This window comes from Octopus bimaculoides, chromosome 18 (genome assembly GCF_001194135.2).
Source record: "Octopus bimaculoides isolate UCB-OBI-ISO-001 chromosome 18, ASM119413v2, whole genome shotgun sequence".
In the NCBI taxonomy this organism is placed as follows: Eukaryota; Metazoa; Mollusca; class Cephalopoda; order Octopoda; family Octopodidae; genus Octopus; species Octopus bimaculoides.
This window is the reverse complement of record NC_068998.1, coordinates 28,233,004-28,259,203: the sequence shown is the minus strand read 5'-3', so window position 1 is coordinate 28,259,203 and position 26,200 is coordinate 28,233,004. Positions and strand designations below refer to the sequence as shown.

General features: G+C 34.4%; 1 protein-coding gene across 1 annotated transcript in view; it reads right to left on the bottom strand.

Annotated features, from left to right (window-relative positions):
* LOC106867762 (ras-related protein Rab-8A) overlaps positions 1-26,200 on the bottom strand; it is a 41,399-nt gene that overhangs the window by 7,859 nt on the left and 7,340 nt on the right. The window contains exons 3-6 of the mRNA XM_052974337.1: positions 19,010-19,070; positions 10,657-10,734; positions 9,498-9,587; positions 3,385-3,501 (exon numbers count right to left, since the gene is read on the bottom strand). Coding sequence (XP_052830297.1) covers positions 3,385-3,501; positions 9,498-9,587; positions 10,657-10,734; positions 19,010-19,070 — 346 coding nt within the window. The remainder of the gene's footprint in view (positions 1-3,384; positions 3,502-9,497; positions 9,588-10,656; positions 10,735-19,009; positions 19,071-26,200) is intronic.

Sequence of the window (26,200 nt, the reverse complement as noted above, 5' to 3'; positions counted from 1 at the left end):
AGAAGTAGAAAGGCAAGTTGGTCAGGAGCTGAGATTAATGGAAGCCATTATAGAAGAGATTAAAAAGACAGAGAGGGAGGCTCAAATGTCTATGATTGAATTTCAGTTGGTCATGTGGTCCTTCTATGGATGCAGTCCAAGATGCCTGTATACATAGTAGTAGCAGTGTCCTAGATGTGGGACCAATATTCCATTGTGGGCATCACTTGAGTCTTGCAGAGTGTCAACAACTGTTGGTGCATGAAATATTTTCAGGCACAGAAGAGCCAGTCTTTGAATGGTGATCCCAGCTATACTAAGAAAAGATGAGTGAAGCCCATAAAGCAAGAAGTTTTGATAAATTTCCATGCCAGACACTTTCAAAAGCTTTCTTGAGCAACAACATTGCTTTCACTTTGAGAATCCACTGGTGAGTGAAGAAAGAGAGCAGGTCTCCAGAGGATCTAGCTCTCAAAAAGTTGTACTGGTGGTTACTGAGAGAGAGAGATTCAAAGTGTTGGAGAACATTATTGTTAATGGCTCTTTCAATTACTTTAGAGGTATGCTTCCAATTATCAGGGTGTATCACCAAAGAGAGATTAAAGTGTTTGGGGCACACTTGACATTGTGAAAATCAGTGGCATTGTTTGTTGTTGCTCATTGTATTTCCATCATGCTTTTCATGATTTTATTAACTTTTTTACATACAATGTGTAATTTTCAAGCCTAAGATTCAAAGAAGCCACCTAACTACTACTTTTTTTATGTTACATGAGGTTCCATCAGCTGCAATGTTTTAGCAGTTCTTATGTTTTGTCAATTATAAATTGCTTTATCAGAGCTAATGAGGTTATAACTTGAAATTAACACTTCCTTTTCTGGTAATTACAAGAATATTTTATTCCAAGAAATTAACTCTTAATTATTTAACCTATTAAGAATGAATTTCCAATATTTTCATTTTGTTAAATATCTTGAAACTGAATAATTAAAAACAAGTTTAAAATTCTAAGAATACTGTTTCTTCTAATCACTATACACAGATTTGTAATCTCTTGCAAACTTCACTTGTTACACAGCTTTACTTTCTGTTTACAACTGTCATATAGGCCTCTACTGGATCCTATAACTTAGGGTCTCACTATATTAAAATCTATTTCTGAGCATACAGCTAACTATTATGACTACACCTTCTCAAATTTTACAAACAGACTCTCAACCAAAGAGATTGCTAGTTAATCAAGTAATTATTTTACAGATTTAATATACAAAATTTCCTGCAAACTAGTGAAAAAAATTCTGTTATTGAACAAATTCAATGACAGGATTGTTGTGATTAGGATGTTGATAAAGTGATATCAAAATTTTCCATTCTGACAGCAACATTACCCATTAGTCACAAAACACAATTAGAAAATAGTCGTTTATTAAATTTTGATGATATAAGTAGGATTTTCTTCTGTCACCGTTTTGAACCATTAATATAATATAATCCAAAATAGTACAGGGAAATTTCTATCAATAACAAAACAAAGGGAAATAATTCTTTCATAATTATTTTTTTACCATCTTAATTAAAAATTTTGTGTCTAATCTTTTGTGTAATCTTGACAATTTGGTATCTAATCTTTTCTGTGTAATTTTGACAATTCTATATCTAATGTTATGTGTAATTTTGACAATTTCTCATAAATGATGGAAAACAAAGAGATTAAATAAAAAATATATATATATATTTCATAAAAAAAGGTAACTATTTTAATCACATTTTAGTAGAACTTTTTGTTTATATGAAGAGTTTATGAGTTATTCAGGGTGGCGTATTTTCACTAAAAGCATCCTTCATCATCTGAAGTGAAATGATACTATGATTTAAAAGTAGAAAGCTTAAAACCTTCCAGTCCAAGACCTGAAAACTTAGTAAACACATTTTCTGTCAAGTTTTTTCTATAATAATCAATCTTCAAAATTACAAAATGAACACCAACTGCAGTAACTTCATGAGAAGGAACAAGCCAATGAGGGAGCCATTAGGTGGTTGCTCAACTTCACAAAAATAGCAGTCACATACATCTTGAATAACACTACCATTTTAGAAAAGAACATTTTGGACAATGTGTTCCTAGCTCTCTTCAGGAGAAAGGGATCCCACCCCTCTAAGAGATTATAAAAGGTTACAGATGCAAACCCACTCTTCAGACCACATGATAATAGAAATTACACAAGATTCAATAGAAACTAAATGAATATAAGATCTTGCTGCAACAAAAATTAAAATTAGGCATAGGCTGACCAAATAATGAGGTAGAGGGACAAAAAATATAGGAATCAGACCTCATTGAAAAGAAAAAATTGAGTGGTGATACATAAGAGATGAACCCAAAAGGAATGAAAAAAAAATGTCTAGAAAAAATTTCAACTAGTAGTAACATAAGCAATAAAGTTCAAAGTGAAAAAAGGAATCAATTCAACTCAATTTCCACTGAGCACTAAATACTTGATAATGAATCAATGAATTCTGAACTATTTACTTATATGATTCCAATATCTTATTGTCTCACAGACTGCTACTAAAATACTGCATGCAACCACTCATTTTTGAAGAGAATATTGCTGTGAAACTCTTCCTTTCCAAGTATTTATCATCATCATCATCATCGTTTAACGTCCACTTTCCATGCTAGCATGGGTTGGACGACTTGACTGAGGACTGGTGAAACCGGATGGCAACACCAGGCTCCAATCTAAATTTGGCAGAGTTTCTACAGCTGGATGCCCTTCCTAACGCCAACCACTCAGAGAGTGTAATATATATATATATATATATATATATATATATATATAATATAGTGTTCCATTAAGGTATGATCAACAAAAATATTTATATCAACAGTTAATTGCTAACTTCTTCAAACTCAAATTGCATCATTCCTCTTACACTCTATAATCATCAACTATTCTCCTCAAAATAGAATTAATATAAGAATTGTTAGTAAAGGGTAATCATTCAAAAATTTGTTTCAAAAATAACCATTTTAGTCTGTGAAAGGATTATAGTGTTAAAATATTTGTGCTTAACATAGTTTCTATTGATCATTTTCTTTCAAAACAAGGTTTCTAACAAAGTTTCTGACAGTTAGAAAAAGAACACTTGGAAGCTTTTGAATATTTTTTTAGTTAAATAAAACTAACAGCTGAAATAGCATCATGTCCTGACAAATTATTTTACAAACCAAAACAGAACAAGTTCTATCAATGATCAGCCATTCTTTTAAAGTCACTCATAGGAATTCTAACAGAATTGCTCGTTTCTAGTCAGTTATCAGTGACCATACTGGGGCATCACTATTATGGATTTGTCTTTATAAACTTTAACATAAGAGAAAAATGTACACAAAAACTTACCATTTTACGGTCCATTTTTGCTTTAATATCTCTAGCCAAAGTAAAGAAGGCATCCTCTACATTGATACTGGCTTTAGCACTGGTTTCCATGAATTTTATGCCATGTTCAATTGCAAGCTAAAGTAAAAAAAAAAATAAGCAGTTGAACAGTTATTAAAATGCCTTTCCAATGTTATGAGTAGGAAAGTTACATTGATTAAAGCATTTTAGAGTATTTTCTTATCAAGATGACAATATACTTTATTGTTCTGAAAAATTAAACACTAATGAATGCAAAGATTTATACTTTTCACCTGTAGAATATGAATATTTTAAAAGCATAAGTACATAATTTGTTGTACTTCAGACATTTATCTTTACAATATCTCATTCATGTCATTTTTTCAGTGTTTTCAGTCAATGAAATGTGGCACTACATTCTCATAAGTACTCCAGTATTTATTTCAGTCTGGTACTTTATCAATATCTATTTGCCAAACCACTGAGTTACAAGCTACAAATAATAATGCCAACATATATAGCTGATCCAGCAAATTTACTGACTTGTGTTAATTTAAATTATCCAGCAAGACCCGAATGAACCATGTGATCAAGTGATCCCCAAATTGGAGAAGCCTCTTGGCTCTTGTGATTTGGGTCCCCTATGTTACCAAGCTTTATGAATCAGTAGAAAAAGTCCAACAGCTAGCCTCACAGTTCCAGAGTCTTGTTGGGGACAGTCATTTTGAATATAGTAGGCGACATAGAAAGCGGCCACATATTCACTATTCATATTATAATGATCGGGAGTATTCTCCCTTGGTTTGATTGACCATTCCAGCGAAATTTTGTAAAGTTAAAACTAAAATTTATGGAACGTCATCAGTAGTTAACCAACAAGGAGCTCTGTTTACTGCTTTGAAAAGGTAAAACCCTCTCAGGTAGTTTGATTCTGGAAGTCGTAATTTATCATGTGACTCACTCCACCTGATGGTTTCCCGAGGACACCATCAAGAAGTGAATTTGCAACAAGTTCAGCAAGGAATTCATTGTGCATTTCTCGGCTCCCTTCCTATACATTACAGTTCTTTATGCTATATCAAAGGAGTTTAGAGTGGCTGTCTATGAGAAATTCTATATGATAAACCGTGACAACACTTGCTGCTTGTCTAAGAATCTCTGCACATTCACACCTCACCAGCTACAAAATACTAAGTCTGCCAAGTAAAGGTTGTCGGTAAGAGATGGACCTTTTAACCAATGGAACACATCTACATAAAGGAAAAGAGATGCACCAATCTAGTCAAGCAAAAACTGGGACAAAGCACAACAGCAATATACAATAGAGGTGGTGCACACAATAATCACTTTGCCCATGTTTAAAGAGAGAGCTTACTCTCACACGATATTTGAGTGAAACTAGCAACACTTCTTGGAACCTTGTCCAAGTTTCTATCCACCAGAACTGGAATGAACCAGACCCTTAAATAACTTAAACAGCCTGTCAGTATATTTCCCTTGCCTCTCTAAGTATGAAGCTGCAAGTCCATTGTCTCACAGGAGTGAATTAATGCCTTGTATTTCTTTAAAAAGATATTACCCACCTCAACCTCCATGGTGTTTAATATGATGGTGACATCGCAGTAGACTGCATGCTACTTTGAATAGAATCTCCCTACATACCTCCAGTCACAGCAGTAACAACTGAATGAGATGCATCACAGGAGGTGGAGGCTGTCATGGAGGCTTACATTTTCCCAACTATAAGCACCAGCTTCTTTGCTAAAACTTAAGCTAAATCTTTAGAGATCATTAAGGGCCATAATTCAAGGAAGAGCTAGCTTTACAGGCCCCATGACAGTCTTCTCTATTTTGTCCTACTTTCTGCATCACATCTCCCAAGTGACATATCATGGCACTTGGTACACATGTAGCATACACCTTTCCATTCAGTTTCAGTAAAGCTTTTGTTTATAAAGATGTGTGGAATATGCAGTCAGTCATGCACACACACACACACACACACACACACACACACAAAGCTAAGCTAAGCTAGCTGATTGTTGGTTTTTTGTAGGGTGGGTGGATGGATACAGGACAGGCTTGTCTGAATGAGTACTGCAGTACTCACCCAAGTCAGTAGATGTAATAGGTCATGGGAGGAAGGGCTAGCAGGGTAGTTTTGCCTTTCAACCATGATTAAATTATCTTAGTTATATGCAGATATATATTATATGTAAGTGAAGTATAGCAAAATGGTTTAGAACTTCATTCACAACTATGAGGTCTCCAGTTTGATCCACTGCATGGCATATTGGGAAAATGCCCTTTTCTATAGCCTTGGATCAATCCATACCTTATAAGTGAAACTGAGAAGACAGAAATGGCAAATTCAGAAGCACCTGGTTTTACCTGGAACATTTTTATCAATGACAGATAATACTGAATCAACAATGCCCCACTTAAGAGATTCAAAGACTTCAATTTCTTCCCTGTTTAATGGGAAAGAGTTAGGCTATGTTAGAGAGATTGTTCATTTTGAGAAACCAGATATACAACCATTATAATAAGAGACAAGACCTACAATGATTCTAGAGGTGAAACATGAAGTGAAAACTTGGTTTGTTCAAAGTCAGGCTTAAAAGCTGTATAAGAGATGTTACACATGCATTTCACATTTGATACAGTCTCTTCTGTACCGAATGTGAGACTAAGTTCTTTTGTAACTTCATGAATTTTGTCAGAATTTATATTCATCCAAGCTGTTTCCAGCTTATATAATGTTGTCAACATAAGCTGAAGTATCATCTAGTAGATTTTATTGATGGTTCCCACAATTCTTTGGTGAAACTGAACAGAAATCAATAGAATTGCCTGGGTCTTCCATTAGCAGAATAATGATGCTCTATATCCAAGATGATTAACATCTGATGTAAGTAGTTTTCAAGTCTGGGTTGTTTACATTTTTAATGACCTTTGGCATTGAGTAAGCATCAAGGGAAGTATGCAAATTCATAGTTTGGCTGAAATCCACTACTAATCGTTTCTTCTTATTTATGACCATGAACACCAATGAACATTACAAAGAATAACCTGGATGGATGATGCAGTCTTGCTTGCAATCATTGTCTCCCTTCTTATGAATGAATTCTCTCGTTTAGAGAACCTTCAGCTTCGTGCAGCAACTGGTTTGACTTAACACCTAATGAACTGAAAGGCAGAGACAGGTTGTATCAAGCTTGGAGTTAAAGCATTGCACTGAATGCTTATTGATAGATAGCCTTAACTAAAGAATCAGAATTCGATCCTAGTATTCCAGGCCATGAATAATAGATTCTGTGCATTCAGGCTAAGTTTACACTTTTCCTAATATTGAAAATTTTGTAGTGCATACTTGGGTTACATGCAATACCTCATCATTAGCAGTTATTATTTGTTCCTTTAAATTTCTAATAACAGACTTGGATTCTGTTGTACCAAGTTGCTCCAGAGTCTGGCATGGTTGGTTATTAGCTTGTTCCCCAATGTTAATCATTTTCATTGCTATATTGATTCTTTTGTGAAGCAAAGACAAGTCTTGATCTAGTCAATCAACCATACAGTGAGGGAATTAAATATTCGTACACGTCAAAATTCTTTATTTATTTAATTTCTAATGAACATAAATGGGATATACCAATACTATATTTGCATACACAAGCATAAACTAAGAATATGCAAAAGAAACTAATAAATTATAGTAACTAATGAATTTATATACAATTATATATATTTAGGGGTGAAAAAAGTATTCGTACAGAATAAATTTATGATTTTGTATGCCACAAAATACTGTTAAAATTATTTTTTTTTTACTAGAACTTTCTTGTTTATTCCAATAATCTTATCAGTTGTCATTTTTAAGTGTCAAAACGCGAACTTCTTCATTCAGCACAGAGACAACATAAAGTAATGTCGTAATAATGGCAAAAAGTAAAGAACTCACAAATTCAGTGAAAAACTTAATTATTGAACAGTGGAAAGCAGGTAAAAGTTACAGGAAAATATCAGAGACCCATTGTATTCCATTTTCTACCATATCTTCATTTATTCAAAGATATAAAAAAATCAAGAACTGTTGAAAACAGAATAAGATCCAGTGCACCACGCAAGATTTCCCCCAGATCTTTAAGAAAAATGAAGCGAAGAATCGAAAAAAATGCAATGATCACCAAAAAGGAGTTGCAAGAAGATTTCTTAGCTTCAGTGTTACACTACAAACAATCAGCAATGAACTTCATAGGAATGAACTGAAGTCACGCTCTTCTAGAAAAACTCCGCTGTTGACTAAAAGGCATAGAGATGCCTGTTTAAAATTTGCTTATGAACATAAAGATAAATCTGATACATTCTGGGAAAATGTTCTATGGACAGACGAGTCAAAAATTGAATTGTTTGTACGAAATTCACATAGCCATGTTTGGAGGAAAGATGGTACCGCCTATTTGCTGAAAAACACAATTCCTACCGTAATGTTTGGAGGTGGCAACATTATGGTGTGGGAGTGTTTCTCTGCAAATGGCACTGGCAATTTACCTGTGATAGATGGTAGAATGAATGCAGAGGTGTACCAAAATATTTTTAACAATAGTTTATGGGACTCTGTAGAAAAGCTCCAGCTTTGTGAAGGGTGGGTTTTGCAATAAGATAACGACCCTAAGCACACAGCAAAGTCTACCAAAAAATGGATTGTTGATCACAATATAAAATTATTAGAATGGCCAAGCCAGTCACCTGACTTAAACCCCATTGAAAATTTGTGCCGTTATTTGAAAATTAAAATTCATTCAAGAGCCCCAACGTGCATTCCAGATGTGAAGAAAATTTGTCAAGAAGAATGGGGAAAAATTCCTAAAGAAACATGAGGGTCATTGATTAAGAACTACAAGAAGAGTTTGATTGAAGTGGAACTGAATAATGGTTATGCTACGAAGTATTAAATCAGAATTATCGGTTATTTATGTTCTGTACGAATACTTTTTTCACCCCTAAATATTTATAATTGTATATAAATTCATTAGTCACAATAATTTATTGGTTTTTTTTTTACATATTCTTAGTTTATGCATGTGTATGCAAATGTAATATTGGTATATCCCATTTATGTTCATTAGAAATTAAATAAATAAAGAATTTTGACATGTACGAATATTTATTTCCCCCCACTGTATATGGCATAACTGATTTGATATCACTCCTTGCTTTCATAGTGGTTACTTTGTAGTAGGAAGCCTGATTCTGTCTTTTGTTTTCTTAGATAAGCAAAGAATCTCAAAATGACTGATAAAATGAAAAGAATTATAGTCTGCTTCACAAACAGAATGAAACATTCATTGATGTTATCTGTTCCCACAAAAGAAGCACGCACTTATCAGAACCAGATTTCCTTTTTGTCTTAATGGAGCTTAACTAGTTTGGGTCAGATTCTGCAACTGAAGAATCTTTTCAACATCAGGTCCAGCACAGGAAAGAGAGTACCGCTGAGAAGAAAAACAAATGTTGTGTCGAGTCACTTGCTCTAGAACGTTTGTCATGTTGAATATTTTGCTCAAAGAGTTATCTAGTATAATAAGCCACTACACTCTAGCTGGTTCAATTCTTCTTGGTATCTCACACAATTTTTAATTTGATGGAAGTTATCATTAGAGAGGTAGTTAATGAAGAGATTAATTCTCTTCATTGCATTATTCCACAAATGCAGCCCATGTGCAGTTCCACCTAGGGCCAGGAAGTATCAGCTTAGGCAATGAAGAATATTGAAAAATTTTTGTCATGTAAAAGAGTCATATTTGATGCAGAATTGCTATTCTTATTGTTGGACATCTTAAGATTTTCATATGCCGAAGAAGATGGAATAAAAAAGTAGTTGAGAAAATTATCATGAAATAAAAATATGCCAATAAGTTATGTTGCTTGATATTGTATCCAACTGAACTTATACCTTGTTAAGAACATTGATATCTATAGTCAATACCTGTGTAGGACTGATATATGGTATAAACAATCACAGCATTGAATAAATAAGATGTTATAAGTAATAAAAGTCATTCATTCTATGCTTGAAAGACAAAATAATTGCGTGTGTGTGTATTTACCTGTTCTCCTCTTTCCTTAGATACTTGTCGTCGATCAGTCATATCACATTTGTTACCTAAAATCATTTTCTCAACGTCTTTAGAAGCGTGCTGCAAATAAAATAAATGCAGATTATTATTAGAATTCATAATCATTATTTTTAATAATTTAGCATCATTGTCACCATTTTAATATTCAGTCCATGCATCTCAATATATCTGTTCAGCTTAATTATATAATAACCTCATTCAAACTTTAAATTACTTCAGATTCAATCTATACTGTCATACACAATAAGAGTACATCTCATAGTCTAGAGCAGTGGTTCTCAAACATTATTTTTTAGTCATGTTCACTTTTTGAAAATATTTCGGCATACTTTGTACTTTAGGTCAAAATATGTACTACAAAACAAGGTCTATATAAATTAACCTATAAACATTTAATTTATTTGTTATTGTTTATGTTAGAGATAACTGGAGACAGTTCTCATCACAGTGTAAAATAATATTGACTTCAAATTTTGGCACAAGGCCAGCAACATCGAGGGGTGGGGAGGTGTCGATTACATTAACTCCCAGTGTTCTGGTACTTATTTTATTGACTGATAGGATGAAAAGTAAGGTTGACAGAATTTGAACTCAGAACACAAAGACAGATAAAATGCCACTAAACATTTTGCCTGGCACAGTAACAATTCTGCCAGCTCACTGCCTTAAAATATTGGCTTCAAATTTTAGCACAAGGCCAGAAATTTCAAGGGAGGAGGTAAGTCGATTACATCAACCCCAGTGCTCAACTGGTACTTATTTTATTGACCCTGAAAAACTGAAAGGCAAAGTCAACCTCAGAATTTGAACTCAGATTGTAAAGATGGGTGAAATGCCACTAAGCATTTTGCCCAGCATACTAACAATTCTGCCAGCTCGCTGCCTTACAGTGTGAAATAATACTAATAAGGACAAAGAATTGGTTTTATTTTAACAAATGTACAATATTTTGAAGGTTCTCATTCTCAAAAAATAAAAATAATTTCTTTAAAATAACAGCCAGAAAAAAAAAAATGATAATTGTGAAAAGAATATTCTTAATAGACACTATTGGAACAAATGTATCTCACTCTCACTAGCTCATTTTATTTCAATTTTTACAAAACTAATAAAACTTGGTTAAACTTACCTCTTCAATATTCCGAATCCAATTTCTTATGTTTTCAAATGATTTTTCATTTGTGATATCATAGACTAACATAATTCCCTGTAAGAAAATGAACTTAAGTTAGAAACATGAAATATTCAATGTGTTTTAACTTGCAATATGACAATGCAAATAATGTATAGCTAGATAATTACATTTTCAACTCTATCGCTAGTTCACCATTTTCTTTTCTTGTTTTGAAACATATTCTTAAAGAAATTTATAACTATACATCTGTGTCCATACATCTATACCGTCAATACTGTGCACTGTAGAAATCATTGAACATCTGACATTGCAATTAGGTGGTAAGACAAGTGAGTAAATAAATTCACAACAAACTGCAGAGAAATGTGGTGATAAATGATGCCAAGATCACATTCTGTCCCAAGAGAATGCCAGTATTTTGCATTGGCTCTACTACCACTATCTTGTCCTGCTTTCTGTAATTTAGCCAATGTTTTTGCAGAAAATATTTATCAACATGGAAAAGGAAAAATATTTTAATGAAGAAGATTAAATGAAGTTGACATACGAGTTCTATCAGATTTCTTGTACATGACACAGTAAACCTATAAATTGCATATGCAGCAATTAGATGCTTCTAAATCAGTCATCTGGCATAAACCTTTCAGTTTACTTCTCTTTTATTCTTCACACACTAACTTTTAGCAAACTGGATCTGGCTCAAACGAGATTAATTCCTTTTGCCACATTCTTTATTAAATACATTCTTGTGAAGAAGCTTCCATGCTTATGTCTTTTTTATAATAATCAACAAAAGACATACACACACATGCCATTACAAGCTTTTTCAAATAACTTTATTTCAAACCACATTCTGAAATATATACTTCATTCGCTTTGGATAAAGACAAGTCAAAATATATTTTCTACTTCTATACCAATCAGGAAAAATCTTGATTCTTTGTAAAGCTAAATCTCTGCACTTCTTCATAGCCTAATGTTTCAAAAACATATACTTTAAGCAAACATGTTCAACTGACCATGAATAATTGTCCAACCATCTTCTATACCAACAAGCTACATAACACACACATAGTATTCAAAAGTCCCTTTAGTAATTTATAAAGGGACTTTAGCATTAAAATATAACAACTGAAGTCGGTTGAGTTTTTTAATGCATGCTCTCTCCTTTCCTACCTCCTTAAAGCCTTCCCTCATTGTCACTACATTTATAAACACATTCCGCTCAACTTCAGTAATTTAATTGGCTCTCATGTCTCAGGGACTCAGAATAGCTGGTCTGTTATCCTGCCATTCATATTACTAACCACAAGGACCACTCCTGACACTTGAACTAGATATGCCCAGACACCAGAACAGGATTAACATTATATTGTACCATTTTTAGGACAATGAACATTCTCTCATCTTTAGAAAATGGCATTTTTCTAAACAAACAACATTAATTAAACAATATTAACAAAATAAAAAAAAATATATTGAAAAATAAAATTGAAGCAAACTATATAGTCTATATACCATTTAAGTGCTAAATAGACATTTGAATCACCTGACATAATACGAGTACAATGTATAAAATAAAACACCATTCTTTACAGATACATGATATGGTCAAAGACTCAATGCTTGGATTATATAAGCCCAGCAACAATCTAGAAAGGCACCCTTTACTCATCTGACAACACAAGAAGTATGCATGCTTTCTGATTATGTATCATGACACTGAAATTTTAAAAAAAACATGACTCACTAAAAAAAAAACTCTTGGCTGAGTTGTTTCTCCTGAACTAACAAAATATATTCAAGAAGTAAGTAAAAAAGTGGAAGTGGGAGCATTAGAAAATTATAGGTTTTATTTCCTCTGGCTTCTTACCCCCTGATAATAAAAAAAAAATGTATCCATTCAATTTACATTGATCTTTCCAAGTGGGCAAGAATTGGATGGAGATTTACTGAGGTAGTAATTAACAGCCAGGTGTCCTTCCTGTTACCAACCCCTCTGTTTCTCACATAAAGGATTTTTTTTTATCCTACTGGTTTTTGAAATCACAGAACAGCAGAACATATTCTTTACAAGGAATGTAAACATGTCCAAATAATTGCATTCACTCACACACACAATGTATGCTACTGCATGGTACTTTGAACAAGTGTTTTCTACTATAGCTTTTGGCTGACTAATTGTTTTGTGTGTGAAATTGGTAGATGGAAACTGTATGAAAGGTCATTGTGTCTATGAATGTTTATTTCAGCATGTCTTCACATTGACACTGTATGTGGTGATATTCTTATGTCTCCAACAAATTCAATGCATTTTGTTGCTCAGTTGTTTAGACATGGGGATGGATCAGTGAAAATACAATCACCTTAATTGGAAAACAAAGGAATAGGGCTAAGAAGGGTATTTGGCTGTAGAATACCTCGTTAAGTGTTGTCTAACCTATGCCAGCATGGAAAAAGCAGTCTTAAAAATGATGATCATCATAAGAGTTATTGAGAAAGTTAGGCATAACTGTTACATAATTTCAGAAAAGTCCTAGGTGATGCATGTGAAGAAGAGGAGATATTGACCTATAACTAAGAAAAACTGAGAGTTTCAACAAAACAACTTGCTATAAGCCAGACTAGATGTAACTGGAGCAAGGTAACAGTGAGATAAAAAGTCACATGGTGGTGGATAATACAAGAGATAGAGCTATGAAAGCTAAGAGACAGGTATGAAAAGATTGGATTAAAGGAGAGTGAGCAGTATAATCAGGTAGCTTGAAGAGAAACTAAAAATCAGATATAGCACAGGGAGAAGTAGAAATTACAGAAAGAAAGAGGTTTGCCAATGTTTTGTGATAAGAGGATCAGAAGCATAAGATGTTCAAAATGTGAAGTAGTGTCAGTGCATGAATGACGTGGTTGCTGAATGAGGAGAATGTGTGGAGGAAAAAAGGAACCAGGGATTATGATAAATGGGCCCAACAGTAGAACTGGCTGTTAAAATTGACAGCTGTATAGTCTAAAGTGTAATTAAGATATGAAGACAGAGAAGACAAGCAGAGATATGCTGAAAATATTTGAGAAACTCAATCAGGTAGTAGTATAGGGTAGTGTCATACCCAATATCACCAATTCCAACAATGGTAAAGGAAATGTTCTGGAAAGTAATTAAAAAAGTATCAAACTGATGGACTAAGTTATGAAAGTAACTTGGAGCACAACTAATTACGAAAAGAATTCACTTTTCATGTTCATGCCAGAAAGACGTAGCAGTAACACTAAGAATAAGCCACTGTCTAGTATTCATTTATTTTGAGAAAACATTTGAAAGATGAAACCTGTCAAAGGGCAGAGGAACTCATGAGTAGGTAACACCAAACAATAAGGTGTACATTTGTATATATTGTTTATATATTTTTATTCTATTTACATCTATATTTTTAAACCTTATATTTTTCAATATTTTTCATGCTTTTTTATATGTTTATATGTGTGCTCCAATTGATCTCAAGAGTTATGCTGGCAGCAGTTCAGCTCCTGTAGGGCCACCTATACATGACAGGTTGAGGGCCAGGATCCAGGTTAAAATAATCACCCAATGAAAAACCTTTGAGCCAGGGTCACAGTGAAGCCATGGGAAGCAGTATGATGGATGTGTTTGTTTTGGCAGAGCAGGTGCTATCTGCCACCAGGCAATACACACAAAGACACTGGGTGAAAGAACTTACAAAGGCAAGAGCCAGGGCCACCCAGTTCAGTAAGACAACAACTGCAACATCTATAGGTTTAGCAGTTGTTGCCACTTGAAATGTTCAGCTAAAGAAAGATAAACATAATATTTTCTCATATCAGACACTTAAACTGCTTTACCTATCGCATGTGTCAACAAGGGGCACATCCTGCTAAAGTTGTGGCTTCAGCCACAGTGTTCAAAAAGTTAATAACAAAGTCAAACTCAAAACTTAACCTTTTGAAATGTAAAACAAGTATTTCAACATTTCTATCTTCAATGTCCAAACATTAAACCCTATAAATTAGTTTCCTGAAATCACTACATCTGCTGTCAAGCAAAATATTGGTATAATTTGTATACAAAAACACCATTTTCATCACAGTGATCTCGAAGTAAAATATTATGATGCTTGAAATGGGTGAACTTTTATCTCTACTTCAGCAAAGAAAGGCCCTAACAACTCTACAGTGTGAAGTGTAGGAATGCTACTCAGTCCCTACACTCTACGTTCACTGAACAGTATTGAAGAGATCCATCCTCCAATCATTATAACAACTTTTAATGGACACCCACACACCACTGTTATATTTTTGCTTCTGATGAAGCAGAAGTTGTCACATTCTACCAGAAACTCTCTTATCTTGTGAGACAAATACCTTGTCATAATGTCTTGCATATAGGAGACATACGAATGCTCATCTTGCAAAGGATGAATACAAATACAGCTTCCATTAAACAACAAATTGAAATGGAGAATAACTGCATTAATTCATATCTAAAAACAGCCTCATCTGTCCTAACACAAGATATTAAAAGCAAGCTGGCAAAAAGTGGACATTCACATACACAAATGGTACAAAAGCACAATTAGACTGCATACACATTGATAAAAAATGGGTAAACAGTGCCATGAACTGCATGACATTTAATAAAGTTTCTTCTAGCCACAAGATAGACTGAGGTAAATTTTAGCTGATACTAAGATCAAACAAAAAAACCTGAAACCAAACATAAATGCTCTAACAAATCCTGATATATATGATCAATTTACAATTACATTAAGGAACAGATATGAAACCCTGAAAAATACTTCTAAAACCACCACTCCCAACAATGAGTATAAAAATTTTGTCACAAGCAAGCAGCAGACAAGTGCATCCCTCTGAAACCAAAAGTGAAATATATGATTCCCTGAGAAACTGCAGCTGTTATCAAAAAGAAAGAGACACTTAGAAGGATTTCTAAACTAAAAAGAACAAACCTAAAACAGTTCACTAAAGTAGAGAAGGATTTAGCCTCAGAACATCATAAAGAGCAAGAGCTTTATATACAAAAACAAATCGACAACATCAAAGTTTCTACTGAGAATAAACAATTATCTATGGCATGGAAAATTGTAATTGAAGTAAGTGAAAGAAAGAGCTCCTCAGAATCCAAACTGAAAGCACCAAGTGAAGTTGAACAACTCAAATTATGGAGAAATCACTTTAAAACCTACTTGGTAAACCAGCTTTGAAATTAGAAAGATCATTCATCATCAACTCAACCATACAACTTGGGTTTTCTATGGTTGAGCTGGAAGCAGTTCTAAAATTGTTGAAGAACAGAAAAGCAGCTAATTTAGATCAAATTCCACTTGAAGCATGGAAAACAAGGGAATTTAATGGCATTCTTCTTCAATTCTTGAATGCTATGTACCATCAAAACCATATAGAGAAATGGAGTAAAGGATGCATCCTTTCTTTCATTTCCAAAGGGAAATCTCAGTGTCACCAAAAACAACAGGGGAATTACTCTCACTGCCACAGCAGCCAAAGTTTAAAATGCCATGCTACTCAATCATATCTGACTGGAAATCTAAAAAATCTTGAGGAAAAACTAAAAGGGCTTTCAAAGAAATAGATCAACATACAGCCAAATTCTTACATTCTAAGAGTTCCTATTTGTTGACTTTTTCAAGGGCCTTTGACTCAATATAGAGAGAAAATAGAATACTTCTTGCATGCAGTATCCCAAAAGGAAATTGTCAATGCCATCACAATGTTGTACAGAAATATTCAATCTATGGTTCATTCTCCAGATGGTGACAGAGTTCTCTGACAGTGGTTGGTATTCTCCAGGGTGACACTTTGACACCCTACCTGTTCATTATATGTCTAGATTATGTCTTATGCACCTCTGTAGATGAGATGGACAAAGGATTCACTTGTTTACCAGCCAAAAGCAGATGTTTTCCAACTGATCCATCACAGATGCTGACTATGCCTATAAGTTGGCGCTACGAGCAGATGAAGTATTGAAAGTGCTGCTACATCAACTCGGATAAGACAGAATATATGATGTACAACCAGAGTGGCAACATTAACTCCGCACATGGAAAATCCTTGAAAAATGTTGACAAATTTACATACCTTGGAAGTAAAATTACAAAGGATGATCTGTCTGCAAGAGATGTTCATGTCTGAATCAGCAAAGCCTGAACAGCTCTAAATAAATTATCTACAGTCTGGAAATCTAAGCTTCCATTAAATTTGAAGCAATTTCTTTCAGGTGGTTGTGCAATCTGTTATATGGATGTACATGGACTCTAAGAAAGGTGTTTTGGGAGGAAAATTAATGGAACTTATACAAGAATGTTTCAAGCAGCTCTGGACATCTCTTGGAAGCAACATCCTATGAAAGAACTTCGGATCTTTACCCTTTGAACGGCAGATCGAAAAATTAATTTTTTGTAACTAAACACTTTCAAACTTCGGACACTGGTAGAATGTGTCATATAAAACATCTTAGTGCTGTTGAGAAAAGTTTATATTTTCAAAGTTATTTTGTGTTAAAGTTGTCATATTTCGGTAACTTCAACCAATCAATGATGTGTATTCAGCTGAATAAAATTACTGCCATTGTTTGTCAACAACAACTATCGGCGGTGTATATTTCGTTTGTTACTGTTATTTATGACACCATTCATGCATTCATACTGGTTTTAGCTTTAGCGGGGGTTAGGATTTTTGGTTAGGGTTAGGGTTTTAGAGTTAGGGTTAGGGTTGGGATTTTAGGATTAGAGTTACGGAAAAAAGTGAAAAATGAAGAAATTGGACGGGGAGGAGGGCAAAAAAGTCTTTCTGAAAATAGTAGCTGAAAAACAGGAAAAAAAAAACTAAAATGCACAAATGATTGTGGTGGTGCCATGAAGTAAACATGCTTTAGATAAACTTGTTTATTCATACAAACGTAACTGAGATATGTCATAAATAACAGTGACAAATGAAATATACACCGCCGGAAGTTGTTGTTGACAAACAACAGCAGTAATTTTATTCAGCTGAATACACATCATTAGTTGAAATTACCGAAATACGACAACTTTAACACGAAATAACTTTGAAAATACAAACTTTTCTTAACAACACTAAGAGTAAAAGGTGTTTTATATGACACATTCTACCAGTGTCCGAAGTTTGAAAGTGCTTAGTTACAGAAAATTAATTTCTCGATCTCCCATTCAAAGGGTAAAGATCCAGAACTTCTCTATGGTAATTTATCACTAATATCACATATCATCGGAGAAGGAAGAACAACATTCACTGGACATTGCTAGAGAGCAATCAGTGACGTTCTTCTTGGGGAACTGAAGTAGGGATACACAAATGTTGGTAGACCACATTAGGCCTACATAAAGCAGCTGTGCAAGGACTCTGAGTGCACCTGAGAAGACCTACCATGCATAAAGGCAGACCGAATGGATTGATGAGAACAAGTCACAGTTATCCATGCAATAAGTACGACTGGATGATGATTTAACAGTAAAAGCACCTGTGAAATAAATTCTTTCAAATGCTTGGAAGGCTCTTCAAAGTAATTGATAGCTTCTCTTACCTAAATAGACCAAATTAACAATGGGGGGAGGGACTCCGAAAGTATAATAGCCAGAGTGAGATCAGGACAGGAAAAGTTCAAGGTGTTATTACTTCTGCTGGCAACAAAGCAACTCTCTCTTCAAGTGTAAGGTAGATTGTAAGAGGTTTGTGTTTTGGTCCATTCACTAGAAAACTCATCTAACCCATACAAGTATGGAAAAACATAAAATCGATGATGATAAAAATGAACATATCTAAAATATATGATACATAAGTGGAATATTAAGCCTACAAGTAACTGTCGTCCAGCCTTTTCTCAACTGTAATATATTACACTCCTATGGGACAAATAATAGAAATAGGTCAATGTTCAGATAAAAACTGCACATTCACACAGAATATTAACAGTTAAAGTTGACATACTAGATATGTAACATTCAACAGTGTCAAATATCTTACATTTAAAATCCATTGAACCTGAAATACAATTTTTAGTTTTTAAATCCTTCTCTTTAAAATATGCAGATATATTGCATAATTATTTCAAAATAGAAGTTAAAATATTACCTGTAAGATTCATGGCTTAAATTTTCAAAAAGGAGGAGTGGACATTAAAACAATGATGATGATGATTACTATTATAATTGTAAAAATGAAAAGAAAGGCATAATTTAAGACAATGGGCATATTTTTACCCCTAAACGAGAGAACAAAATTTGAAAATTTATATCATTGTTAATGTAAGTTTTTAAATATAACTTATATTTACCATGGCACCTCTGTAATATGCAGTCGTGATGGTCCTAAATCGCTCTTGACCAGCTGTATCCCTGTTAAAATAATATATATACATATATATATATATACACATCATAATCACAATTCTAGTTTTCTAAAACTCAGGTAAACACATGACAATAATAATGATTATTATTATTTAAGCAGTGAACAGGCAGAATCATTAGCATGCTGGAGAAAATGCTTAGCAGCATTTTGTCTGTCTTTACTTTCTGAGTTGAAATTCCACCAAGGTAAACATTGCCTTGAAGGGCTTAGTTGAACAAATCAAACTCCATACTTGTTTTTTAAGCCTAGTACTTATGCTATTGGTCTCTTTAACCAAAGTTACAAGAAAGTAAACAAACCAATACCAGTTTGTCAAACAGTGATGGGAGAGGGGGGCAAACATACACAGACACACACAGACATATCACAGGCTTATTTCAATTACCATCTACCAAATCCACTCAAGGTTTTGGTCAGCCCAAAAGACACTTGCCCAAAGTTCTACAGAATATGAATGAACCTGGAATCACATGGTTGGGAAGCAAACTTCTTACCACACAGCCACATCCGTGCCTTCTGTCTTTACGGATTCTGTGTTCAAATACTACCAAGGTTAACTTTACCTTTCCAGGTCAATAAAATAAGTACCAGTCAAACACTGAGGGTGAAGTAATCAACCTGACTCTCCCTCTAAAATTACTGGCCTTGTACTAAAATTTTAAACCATTACTTATTAGTAGTGGTGGTGGTAGTAGTTTCAGGCAAATTTCTACTGCATCATCTGATACATTTACATGTCACCAAGGTGTGTGCAGCATTGTGTTCTGGTTTTAGCTGGTATTTGGTGGGGGGGAATTACAGACTCTTTTCATTACTGTATTGCATAAGTTTGTTTTATCATAGGGTTGGGCTTAAGTCTTTATTTTATTAGTGTTTGTATTGGGTATTGTGTATGTAATGGGAGTTGTTTTATTCTTTTAGGTAGCCACCCTGCAGAGTATCTGTTGTGGGAGTTATTACCTGAGGGGCAAAAGCCGCCTATAATTCTTAAAAACCTAAGTAATTCTTTTCTTACCCTCATAAATATCTCAGTAAAATTAGTAAAATATAACTTCTTAGATGATTCATGTTGTTTTGCTGTCAAGGCAGATTAAGCAGGTCTTTTTATTATTAGCATGAAGGGTTGGTCCTAAGCCTCTCTTTTTGTCTACAGTATTTCAAAGTTGTTTGCTTGTCAGTTGTTTGTGACCTTAAATCATTTGTTTCAAGTTTAAGATATCCCTAACTCAATTTCAACTTTCATTCACTCTTTAGCTAATTGATCACACAATTGAATTAGAAAAATGAAGAAGAATTTGTAAAACTAACAAAGTTCCAGTGACGTGATATTTGCTGGTAGTAGGAAGGAAAGTGAAGATACTGATAGGGAAAGACAAATATAAGTTTTTTAATGTAGGTAATAATTGTGGTAAACAATATACGGGTCATATATAACACTAATAGGGTAGTAGTTATTTTAATTGACAAGTGAAATCAAAATCGAGTTAAATTCGACGACTGGCACCCATGCCAAAGTCGTCTCCTTCATTGGACACGAAACTCAGCTTGCGAAGACTTATTGGGGCAAGCGAAAGCGAAATCGTGATGGCACCTGTGCCCAGCGTCGCTTTTCTGGCACTTGTGCCCACGGCATGTGTAAGGACTTTCGAGCGAGATCGTTGCCAGTGCCCCTGGACTGGCTCTTGTGCGGGTGCCACATAAAATACACCATTTTGGCATTAGGAAGGGCATCCAGCTGTAGAAACTCTGTCAAATCAGATTGGAGCCTGGTGTAGCCATCTGGTTTCACCAGTCCTCAGTCAAATCGTCCAACCCATGCTAGCATGGAAAGCGGACGTTAAACGACGACGACGACGACAACGAACAGTTATTAGAATTTCTACACAGGACAACAAAAATTAAGAGATGAGCAGAAGATCCAGGAAAAATTTCATTGTAGAAAGTGGAGGTTAATGACCATGTTTGAAAACATCAGAATGGAACAAGGAAGTAATAATCAATGCACAAATTAGAAGAGTTTCAAATGTACAGAGTCAGGTTCTACTGCCAAACAAATACTTGTGAACCTCTTGTTGAAGAAGGTCTATCCAAACAATAGAGAGAAGTCATTTATGAGTTCAGATAGAAAGTTAAAGACCCTTCAACTAGAGGGAAAGGTGAATAATGACAGAAGACTTGATAGCCAGCTCCCATACGAAGGTTTCATCAGCAATAATGTACTACAAGCCCACTAACTAGTTTTGAAATTGAAACAGAGTCTCTGAAAAGCATCAAGGAACTAATGGTTGTATAGTGTAGCAGACAAAAATGTTAGAGATAACAACAGACCCAGTAGGAGGGGTTTGGGTAACATATGAAGTTACAGGGAACTATACATTGCAGCTAAGTAGAATGTTAATCAGTATGTTCATGGAGTAGTGAGAGAAACCAAGTAAATGCTGTATCAGACACTCACAGATAATTTCTCACTTGTGTAAAAATATTGAAATAACAACCAATCATTTCATAAGATAGGAAAATTGTAAGTTAATCCAGCCATCACATCATTCATCCTCAAAATGACTAGGTTTTTTTTATATCCTCCAGCAATTCAGGTATTTCATTTGATTTGTGGACTTGATACAACTGCTTCTTGAAGACCAACATTCATACCATTAGGCATATTTATAGAGTCAGTATCAACAGTTGTGCTAACAGTAGTTGATTCTAGTTCCTTAAGTATTTAATAATACTAGTGGCTCAACTGTTACTAACTGCAATGGACACCAAGAAGAACACTGCTTGGATCCAAGGTCAAGTCAACTGGATGAAGGTGTATGTTGTAAGACCAGAAACACCCAGTGGCTCCTGGATGCAAAACTGAAAATATGCCCAAGTACTGCATCTGCAGATGAATGTTGAACTTTTATTCATCTCGTTGACAAAATTCCTAACCTTAGGATAGAAATGTTTGAGAGCAGCTTTATTTTGCATAGCCCTTTCATCTGAGTCACTCAATGCAGGACTGTAAGTGAGGTCAATCTTTCTACAGCCCAATAATAATATTCGTTTTAGTGCAATTAATTCAGGTCTATTGTGTCTTATACTAAGTTGATAGGAATTCTTAAATGAGAGAAGACTACAATCAACTTACTTTTAACTATGTCAGTTGTACAATGTGGACAAACAAATGTTTCAATCCATGTTGAATATGAATCCACGATGATTAAGGTATAGCCAATATAATAATAATAAACCCAATCCATGTAAACACATTCGAAGAGCCCTCAAACAGGCCATGAATCATTAGCTTTTGTAAGATACAGCTAGAACTTTTGACCACCATGTTTTGTTACTAACTACAATGGACAATAACTCGTTTTACTCCATGCAGTATTTTTTTCTAGCATGCACTTCCAAGTATGGAAAAACATAAAATTGATGATAACAATGAACATATATAAAATATATGATACATAAGTGGGATATGAAGCCTACAAGAAACTGTTGTCAAGTCCTTTCTCAACTGTTATATATTACACTCCTATAGGACAAATAATAGAAATAGGTCAATGTTCACAGAATATTAACATTTACACAGAATATTAGCAATTAAAGTTGACATACTAGATATGTAACATTCAACAGTATCAAATATCTTACATTTAAAATCTAATGAACACGAAATGTAGTTTTTTGTTTTTAAATCTTTCCCTTTAAAATATGCAGACATATAAAATTGCATAATGATTTCAAAATAGAAGTTAAAATATTACCTGCAAGATTTTGCTTTAGCAGCTTCATTTAATGTTGTTTTATATAGTATATTCTTGCCTTTTTCAAAACATGTGTGCATTGAATAGCACAGCTGAAAGGGCTGTGCAAACTAAAAGCTGCAGTCAAACATTTCAATCTTAAGGTAGGGGGATTTTGTCAACCACATGAATAAAATTTTATTTCATCATTGAAACAACTCAGTTGACTATAAGTTATCATCAACTGAATGGTTACTAGAAAGACAAGTGTGCTTGTAAATCCAATTTTGTCTTTTGTCACAACAGGTGAAAATTTTGACAATATAAGACAACAGTAGACAAGGTGGCATCTAAAGTCACCTGGTAAAAATACTGCATGGATTAAAAAGTGATTGTCCATTGTAGTTAGTAACAGTTGAGCAACTAACACAATCAAAAGTGAATGAACTAGTATCACTATTGCAAGTAGTGCAGTAGTGCAACTGCTGATACTGATTCTACAAATATGTTTAATGTTGATAAACTGTTATCACAGATTTAACAAACTTCTCAATAGGCTTAGCGAAACTAGGCCACCAAACAGTCATACTTCTTCAACTATTTATTGAACATCCATATGAATGTCATATATTCTAGTTTATATCAAGGCTCTGTAATGAGTTAGAATAAATGGCAAATGTTTACGATATATCAAATCATTCTCATCTTTAGTAAATGACCATTCTAAATCTAAACTGATTTCCAATTTTGTTTCTGTACTCTTCCCTTAATTTCCCTTGTATCAGTTTCCAAATTTTGAAAATGTTTTCAACAAGTGAAAAATATTCTGCTGAAAATTATTATACTTCCCTAAAAGTCAACCAAATAAAATTATGTCACCATTAGTATTGTTGTTAAATATCAAATATCAAAGAGTATCAACATATGGAATATTCTTGCCAGATATATGCTTAATGATGAAATCACATTGTAGAATTAAGCCTTACCTGGCAGTTTTTTGTGAAGCTTGTTGAGATACAAGTAGAGTGTCATTAAAAGTTGATAGTTTCCAAACAAAATTGCTTTCATGAGAAAATGTGTCACAATTCATCAACACACTGTATGGCTGCACTGGTCTCCCTTTCAGTATTCAATCACTTCCACTATGACAGGGTAAAAGTGTGACTTACAAAAGCTACTGAGTGTCCTCTCTGGGGATAACGCTCCAGAAACTGCAATTTTTTTATGCATCCACAGTAAGATGTATATTGAATATGACTGTGAAATTGGAGCTTCAGTAAGATGAGTGGTAAGTATTTTAAATGCCTTCTTTTTCTTTCTGTCCCACTTGAATTTCAGAATTAGCTGAGGTAAGTGGTTCAATTTTCTGCAGAATAATTTTCCATAATAATTTATTCAATGTCCTTTGATTTCAGTATCAGCATATTTTTTTTAGTTTCACTACTTAGTCATGTAATGAAAAAAAATTCTTTTTTCAAACATATTCTGGAGAATGACTTTTCATAAGAGAATTGCAACATTGTTAATGTAGCAACTATTGCATGCATTCTCTCAGCACACTAAATGATTCAGTGCTAACACATAAGGATATCATCTCAATATACTCTGATTCCCTAAATCTCTTTCCATACAATTCTGAAATACACCACTTGAATTCTTAAGGCCCATATGAAGTCTGTTCACTAAGACCATAGACTGAATTAATAGCACAATTACACTGTACATTTTCAGCTAAAGCTTTGTATGCTTTAAATCAAATGTTGAGAAAAATTTTCCATCTGTGACGCCACAAAAGACTGTATCACATGTTGACATGGGAAAAGAATGTGTCAATATATGCATTCGAAATGTGCCTCATAATCAGCACACATACAAAATAAACTGATATCATTTTCTTATCCTAACAAGTGAGGCTCATCTGATTCTAGAGTAATCTGATAGCATAATAATATCCAATATTTCCAATCTCAACAATTCATTTTCTTTACTTCACTTTGTAAATGAACTAATTATATTGTAATTCACATCATAAAAAATTAATATGAGCTACAAAACCTTTAACTTCTAGTAAGATAATAAAATGAGTTGTCCTGAATAATATCTTTTCCAATCATTCCAAAAGTGAAAGGGTTGCCCACAACAATAAAGATACAAAATTCTTCTGCATCACTGAATTTAAACTTTATCTGAATTAACTCACCCATCCTTAGATCAGTGCTGTCAGAAGTGATTAAGTGTTTGTGACGTGACCTGATGAGGCACTTGAATGAGAAGCAAAGAATTATTGAACATAATGCCTCAATGTCTACTTTCATGCCAATATCTCAAATGTATATAAGGCACAGGAAAAATTCAGAGTTATCTACCCATATTTCACTATTTACATTTAGCATTTGTTCATGACTCTAAAACCAGTCTAGTGTAGAGCCAATTTTAACATTGTTTATATTATAACCAAATCTAAATCAACCAAACTTTGCAAACTGTCCTTATTTTCCTCATTTGTGGCACCTTATTCCATATGCTATTCACATTTCTTATAAGCCCTCCCACACCCACACACACAACAACACCTAATTTCCACATTTCACTACATTAACATTATTCTAAGTGCTGATGGTTTTATTCATCATCATCATCGTTTAAAGTTCATTTTTCATGCTGGCATGAGCTGGACGGTTTGACTGAGGACTGGAGAGCCAACGGCTGCACCAGGCTCCAATCTGATCTACAATGTTTCTACAGCTGGATGCTCTTCCTAACGCCAACTACTCCGAGAGTGTAGTGGGTGCTTTTTATGTGCCACCAGCACAGGAGCCAGTCAGGCGGGCCTGGCATCGATCATGTTTGGATAGTGCTTTTCACATGCCACCGGCATGGGGACTAGTCAAGGGGTACTGGCATCGGCCACATTCAGTTGGTGCTTTTTACGTACCACCGGCACGGGAACCAGTCAGGCGGACCTGCATTGACCACATTCAGATGGTGCTTTTTACATGCCACCAGCACAAGAGCCAGTCAGCAGGAATTGGCCACAGCTACAATATTGGTTTTACTTGACTCAACAGGTCTTCTCAAACATATCATATTGCCCGACGCATCAGGGGTATTCTTAACAGGGCCAGACATGTGTGGCTGCGATCTCACTTTAGTTACCAGGTATTCTCAATTTCAGCAATCTCCAAAGGTTTTGATCAGTCATCGCCTCTGTAAGGCCCAATGTTCAAAGGTCATACTTCACCACCTCATCCTATGTCTTCCTGGCTCTCTCTCTTCCATAGGTTCCTTCTACAGTTAGGGAGTGGCACTTCCTCACACAGCTGTCTTCATTCATATGTAACACATGAACATACCAGCGCAGTTGTCTCTCTTACACACCA